At 38.0% G+C, this 7,329-nt stretch overlaps 1 protein-coding gene across 2 annotated transcripts; it reads left to right on the top strand.

Annotated features, from left to right (window-relative positions):
- The first annotated feature begins 427 nt into the window (after nt 1-427).
- LOC125609591 (villin-4-like) lies at nt 428-6,641 on the top strand. 2 transcript variants are annotated; one of them, XM_048781117.1, is made up of 22 exons: nt 428-704; nt 1,350-1,462; nt 1,555-1,654; nt 1,749-1,817; nt 1,899-2,135; nt 2,213-2,390; nt 2,469-2,601; nt 2,685-2,847; nt 2,928-3,075; nt 3,161-3,417; nt 3,512-3,580; nt 3,684-3,752; nt 3,867-4,004; nt 4,144-4,272; nt 4,398-4,545; nt 4,654-4,661; nt 4,770-4,910; nt 5,021-5,149; nt 5,229-5,294; nt 5,386-5,719; nt 5,810-6,048; nt 6,132-6,641. In XM_048781117.1, exons 2-22 carry the CDS (start codon nt 1,407-1,409, stop codon nt 6,243-6,245), a joined length of 2,925 nt encoding a protein of 974 aa, XP_048637074.1. In that variant the 5' UTR covers nt 428-704; nt 1,350-1,406; the 3' UTR covers nt 6,246-6,641. The 2 variants fall into 2 exon arrangements, with proteins under 2 accessions (XP_048637074.1, XP_048637068.1); XM_048781111.1 differs by having other exon boundaries at nt 430-704; nt 4,651-4,661.
- Nucleotides 6,642-7,329: the final 688 nt, after the last annotated feature.

Below are 7,329 nucleotides of genomic sequence, written 5' to 3'. Positions count from 1 at the left end.
GAATGTTCGGGCTAGCCTTTCTCCTCTACATGCGGAGATGGAAGCACTACTATGGGCTATGGAATGTATGAGGAATTTACGTCAATCTCAGGTTACGTTTGCAACGGATTGTTCTCAATTGGTGAAGATGGTTTCGGAACCAGAAGAGTGGCCAGCGTTTGCAAGTTATTTGGAAGACATCAAAAGTCTGAGAGCAAGTTTCCTACAATCAGAGATCGTCCATGTACCAAGAGCGCAGAATACAAAGGCGGATAGCCTAGCACGCAGTGTTAGGATTCAGCCGTCTTTCGTCGTTCACATGGATCAATATCTTCCGGCTTGGTTTACAGAGTCTATATGAGTCTGTAAAGTTGACGACAAAAAAAAAAAAAAAAAAAGATTTCTTTTTTACAGCTGATGGATTGTATTGTGTCTTTGTGGGTTAGTGATAAGCACGCCTGGCTTCTCATCATTCCCTCCAACCTCTCTCTCTCTCTCTCGCTCTTAAAAATTGTTCTTTTCTCTCTCTAAATAAAGCTTTCAATTCAATTCTCCATTTCTTCTCTCTTCTTCTCTCTCTGTCACTTTTTCCTCTGCTTCTGTTCAAATCATTTGCTTCATCTCTCACAGGGAAAGGAAGTAAATTTGACTAAAATTTTGTATCTTTTTGCAATTTTCTCATCAGATTGGATCTGGGCTTGGAGCTGAACAACGGATTTGTAAAAGTAAATTACAGAAACGTATATTCTCCCTGAAAGTTTTCAGCTTTCTGGGTTTTTTTTTTTTGCTGAAGAGTTCGATTGATCTGATTGGGAGTATATGAACTTCCATGTAGTTATTGATTGTTGTGAAGGCAAAAGGTTTAATTTAGTGATATAGGTTTGTTGCCTTGAGTTTGGTGATGTTGGGGCTGGTGCGATATATGATGATGTTTGAATGGATATGTTCTTTGTGTTTTCTGGGGGTTTTCATCTGAGTTTTTTAATTGTTTGTTCGTCTGGGGAATTGAAATTTTACATAAACCGTTCTTCTGATGCAACACAAGTCTGCTCCTTTTGTGTTGGGTTTATCTGAGTGTGTTATATTGTTAATGAATGATGACGCATTAAGTTTTGACTGGAATTGACTTGAGCTGATGTTGACCTGTTTGGATGATGAGTTGTATAGTCATCTTTCAAATCATGAGTTCAGCTCAGTTGAAACCAATCCATATTAGTTTCTTCGGCTTTAGTTGGAACTCAACAACCTTTTTACATTGGTAATGGTTTAATCTGCGATAAAATGTGTTCTTGGATTAATTTTTGATAGAATTGGTTTTGCATTTTGCGGATACTTGAATTTAATTACTCTTACTTGGTGTTGGCTCATAGGTTATCTGTCGTTGCAGCTATTATAAGTTGGAGATTGTGATAAAGACTGCTTAAAGAATGTCTGTTTCCATGAGAGATTTGGATCCAGCTTTCCAAGGAGCTGGACAGAAAGCGTATCCTTCACCCTTCAAAGTCTTTATTATGCTACTTTGTTTTTTTTCTCCTATATCTCTCTTCATGATATTCTCCTTGACGGTTAATTTAGCGGTATTGAGGTATGGCGTATAGAGAATTTTAGCCCTGCACCCATCCCAAAGTCTTCTATTGGGAAGTTTTTCACCGGAGACTCTTACATAGTACTGAAGGTAAATTAGGCCTAGTAACTATGTGTTGTTTGTTTCCCTATTCTCGTCTTGACTAAAAGTATTCCACTCCTTGTGATCAATCTTTTGTGGACAGACAACGGCGTTAAAAACAGGTGCGTTGCGGCACGATATCCATTACTGGCTTGGTAAAGATACCTCTCAAGTAAGCACCTATTCAACACATACTTTTTAACTATTCTTCGTTTAGTAGAATGAGGGAGAACTAAGAGATGATAAATATTAGGATGAAGCTGGGACTGCTGCAGTTAAGACGGTTGAACTAGATGCTGCTCTAGGAGGTCGTGCTGTTCAGTATCGAGAAGTTCAAGGCCACGAAACCGAGAAGTTCTTGTCTTATTTTAAGCCATGTATAATACCTCAAGAAGGTGGAGTAGCTTCAGGGTTCAAACATGTGGAAGCTGAAGAACATGTTACCCGCTTGTTCGTCTGCAGGGGAAAACATGTTGTCCATGTCAAAGAGGCAAGTCACATTTCATTTTCTTTGGTTCCTTCATCTCACTTTATGGCTGCACACTAAACGGTTTGAACTCATTACAGGTTCCGTTTGCTCGTAGCTCTTTAAACCATGACGATATATACATTCTTGACACAAAGTCCAAGATTTTCCAATTCAATGGATCTAATTCAAGTATCCAAGAGAGAGCCAAAGCATTGGAAGTGGTTCAGTACATCAAAGACACTTACCATGATGGGACATGTGAAGTTGCTACAGTTGGTTAGTGATTTAACTAGGGATTAGTATCTTCATCATCTGTTTGCTTTGGTTTCTAATTTCATATGTTTCATTTTGCAGAGGATGGGAGACTTATGGCTGATGCTGATAGTGGAGAGTTTTGGGGTTTCTTTGGTGGGTTCGCACCCTTACCTAGAAAAACAGCTAATGCTGAAGACAAAACTGTCACTTTCGATATCAAAAAACTATTTTGGTAATATCTTCTTTCTTGTAGTTCGTTTATTTTGATCCCATTATGCTTCAGCTGAACACAACTTTATAATCTTGAAATTGAAGTGTGGAGAAGGGAAAAGCAAATCCTGTTGAAGACGATACTTTGAAGAGGGAGATGCTGGATACAAACAAGTGCTACATTCTTGACTGTGGACTCGAAGTGTTTGTTTGGATGGGACGAACAACATCTCTTGATGATAGAAAAATTGCCAGTGGAGCAGCAGAAGTAAGTGTTTTTTTTTATATATCAAATCAGAAGAAAGTCTTAGAATCATGATGTTTGCTGATGTTAGAAGAATCATACAGGAAATGATCCGTTCATCTGAACGTCCTAAATCGCAAATGATCCGCATAATAGAAGGGTTTGAAACCGTGCCATTCCGATCAAAGTTTGATACATGGACTCAAGAAACTAATACAACTGTGTCAGAGGATGGTAGAGGCAGAGTTGCTGGTTCGTAAATGCTTACACTCTTAATTTAGATAATGATTTAAATACTTACATGTAGCTGAAATGTTATCGTTGTGATCATTTGCAGCTCTCTTGCAACGAGAAGGAGTAAACGTGAGAGGACTAATGAAAGCTGCTCCGCCTAAAGAGGAGCTCGAAGCTTTCATTGATTGCACGGGGAATCTGCAGGTTTGGCGTGTGAATGGCCAGGAAAAGATACTCCTTCAGGCTGCTGATCATTCGAAGTTCTACAGTGGAGATTGCTATGTTTTCCAGTATTCTTATCCTGGAGAAGAGAAAGAAGAAGTGCTTATAGGGACTTGGTTCGGAAAGCAAAGTGTGGAGGTGAGCTCTCCAGTCTGTTGCTGTATATGTTGAAGCCAAAATCTTACAAGGTGCAAGTAGGTTTAAAATAGTGAGTTTGTGATCATATGTGTAGGAAGAAAGAGCTTCTGCCGTTTCTATTGCGAGCAAAATGGTTGAGTCAATGAAGTTTGTGCCAGCCCAAGTAATCTTCTTCTTCTGCAGTCATTCCAAAAGCCCGTATGCTGTTGGATTTTATCTCTTCTTTTTCTCTTTGTTCTGAACATTTTTTACTCTCTTGTCATTAGGCTCGCATCTATGAAGGAAAGGAACCTGTTCAGTTCTTCGTCATTATGCAAAGCTTTATAGTTTTCAAGGTATCGTTTAAAATAGTTTCAGTCTACAGTTTTCTTTTTATCAACCATGTTCTCGTTTGTTAACACACATACAATATCTGCTGATTTTTGTTTGCAATGATTGAATCTTTACAGGGTGGTATTAGCAGCGGATACAAGAAATACATAGCAGAGAAAGAAGTTGATGATGATACATACAATGAGAATGGTCTTGCTCTCTTCCGCATTCAAGGGTCTGGTCCTGAAAATATGCAAGCAATACAAGTTGACCCGGTATGTAATTTTCTTAGTCTTCGTCCTTTAAAACTTTTAGAAATCATTTAGAAGTGAGAACCAATTTCAAGTTACAAAGACATTTGGCTACGACACAAATCTTCAAGGCTTCTAATATCTTATCGATTTACTTCAACAGGTTGCTTCATCACTGAACTCCTCATACTGTTACATACTACATAATGATTCTTCTGTCTTTACTTGGATCGGGAATCTAGCTACCTCAACTGACCAGGAACTCGTCGAGAGGCAACTTGATCTTATAAAGGTAAGATAAGTTTCTCCTTTATTGCTATAGTGATAAGTCAATCATAATTATTAGTGATCATATCTAAGACTTAATTATGTTTAAGTGTATCTGAAGCAGCATCTGTTATGTTGTTGTTTTTCCAGCCAAACCTACAGACTAGAGCACAAAAGGAAGGTTCAGAATCAGAACAGTTCTGGGAGTTATTAGGAGGCAAAACCGAATATTCGAGCCAAAAGCTCACAAAAGAACCTGAGAGTGACCCTCACTTGTTCTCCTGCACATTCACTAAAGGTAATGAAGATCAAAATATTTTCCATAAATTTTAAAGCCTAAGCTGACAATGACTGTTTTTCCTTTTTTTTTTTTTTTCTCATTGCTGAATGCAAATTAATCCAGAAGTTCTGAAGGTGCGTCCACTTTGAAAATATTCTCTTATCACTAAAGATTTATGCACTCATAATTGGAAAAAGTTTTGGCATGTGGCTCTATCCCAAGTCTTTGTTATGTTTTGGCAGGTGACAGAGATATATAACTTCACACAGGATGACTTGATGACTGAAGATATATTTATAGTAGACTGTCACTCAGAGATCTTTGTATGGGTTGGCCAAGAAGTAGTCCCTAAGAACAAGTTGCTAGCGTTAACTATTGGAGAGGTTAGATCTTATTAGACACATTGCAAACAGAACTCTTGAGAGAATTAGTCTCAAAAGATCTTGAAACCTTAGGCTTGTTGCTCATCTATCTATACCTTTTGTTTCCTTAGAAATTCATCGAGAAAGATTCTCTCCTGGAAAAGTTATCCCCTGAAGCCCCTATATATGTGATCATGGAAGGTGGTGAGCCAAGTTTCTTCACCCGGTTTTTCACTTCTTGGGATTCCTCAAAATCAGCTGTAAGTAACAAATACCTTCACTTAATACATAGAAGGAAACCTTGACAAATGATTGAACACTCTCTTTGTTTGCTTACAGATGCATGGAAACTCATTCCAAAGAAAACTCAAAATTGTCAAAAATGGTGGAACTCCAGTTGCAGATGTAAACACTCTTCTCCATGCTTGATAGAGTGTGCTTTCTAAAATTTGTTTGTTTGTTTGTTTATCTCTTTTGTTGTTGCTTTGATGAGTAGAAACCAAAACGAAGAACACCAGCTTCATATGGTGGCCGTGCTGGCGTTCCTGAAAAGTCACAGCAGCGGTCAAGAACCATGTCGTTAAGTCCAGACAGGGTTCGCGTGAGGGGAAGATCTCCAGCGTTCAATGCACTCGCAGCAACATTTGAGAACCAGAACGCAAGAAACCTCTCAACTCCTCCCCCAGTAGTTAGAAAACTCTACCCGAGATCTGTTACTCCTGATTCCGCAAGGCTTGCTCCCAAGTCTTCAGCCATTGCTTCTCGTAGTGCCCTTTTCGAAAAATTCAAAACACCTCCTCAAGAACCTTTAATCCCAAAATCCATCAAAGGTAATACCTGAAAGTGTCAATCTATATCATCTTTGCTCTCATTTTTTTCACTTTTGAGTATTGACCTTTTGAGCTTTGTTGGACATGAAGCGAGCCCGAAGACACTCGAGTCTCCAGCGCCAGAATCCAGCTCAAAAGGAAAGGAAGAGAAAAAGGAAAATCACAAGGAGGGGGAGAAATCGATGAGCAGCAAGATAGTATCTCTGACGATTCAAGAAGATGCTAAAGAAGGTGTGGAAGAGGAAGAAGATTTGCCAGCTCACCCATACGAACGTCTCAAGACAACTTCACCTGATCCTGTCACAGACATTGATGTAACAAGGAGAGAGGTAAGTTCAAACCAACAATCAATTTTTTTCCTTTTGTAAATGGAAAGAAGATGTTTACAGTTGTTGGTCTCTGTTATATATAGGCTTACCTTTCATCAGAGGAGTTCAAAGAGAAGTTTGGTATGACGAAAGAAGCTTTCTACAAGCTGCCTAAATGGAAACAAAACAAATTCAAGATGGCTGTTCAACTCTTCTGAGAATGATCATCCTTCTACATGAGACAGTGTCAGTGCATTTTAAGCTGCTGCTTCTGCTCCCCATGAGAAGCTTAAATAACATTTTTTTCATGGCTTGTTTAAAACAAATAACCCAGACCAGTATGTTTTTTTTGACCAAATCTTTTACCTTTCTTTCATCATCTGTTTGCTTGTGTCTATTATCATTTCATTTTTTCTTAGTTTGATGAGCTGAGGGTAGATTTTTTTATATTCGTACTTTTGAATTGTTTACTCTTCAGGTCACATGTTGTGGTCTTGAGTCTTTGATTTATTTATTCTTGGGGTTGTTTTGCTATCAAATTGAGGAAATTTGGTTGCAAAAGAAATATTTTGTTTAGTGAGATTTCATATAAAAGCAATGCTTTGCATTCTCTCTTTCTGCATCTTTTCTTTTGCAGAATTTGAGGATTGTATTATCAAAAGTGCAAAAATAAACTATGATATGTTATACTATGTGGTTGTACTTTATATAATCATGAAAAATTATAACAGCATTTGAAATTAGATAACTATTTTTTGAACTTGAAATAACTTTATTTACATATGAAAAATAAGAGATTGTTACACGGGGGAAAAATCTGAAGTGTTAAATAATGTGATCGGTTCCCATTATAATATGAAAGTAAATAATAACTAGGTCACATCGTATGCATAGTCTAGGAGTTAAGAAGGTTCCAAGATTTGACAATTTTATTACCAAACAAGCAAAAGTCTCTGTGTCAGACGGAGGCTACTGACTCGTCACGTCATACCCCGTCAAGACAAGGCATAAAAACCGGAACGAGAGTATACGCGATACAACGAGGGATTTGATGATCTTCTGATAGATTGAAACTCTTTGTGAGTAGGTAAGCGATAGATGACGAGAGAAGAGTAGTATGTGGAGAGAACAAATGTATAGCTCTTTACCATTCTTGTAGATGGTTTAGGAAAGAGAAAGGGAAAGGGAAAACAAGTCTTGGCCTCTCTAAAAGAGAGTATTATAACGGATGTAACTGCATGAATACACTTATACAGAATGGACTAGTGGTAAAATATAGCAATCCAGCAAAGTAAAAAACTA

The sequence above is a fragment of the Brassica napus genome, chromosome A1 (assembly GCF_020379485.1).
Source record: "Brassica napus cultivar Da-Ae chromosome A1, Da-Ae, whole genome shotgun sequence".
Lineage (NCBI taxonomy): Eukaryota > Viridiplantae > Streptophyta > Magnoliopsida > Brassicales > Brassicaceae > Brassica > Brassica napus.
This window is presented reverse-complemented; position numbering and strand designations above follow the sequence as displayed.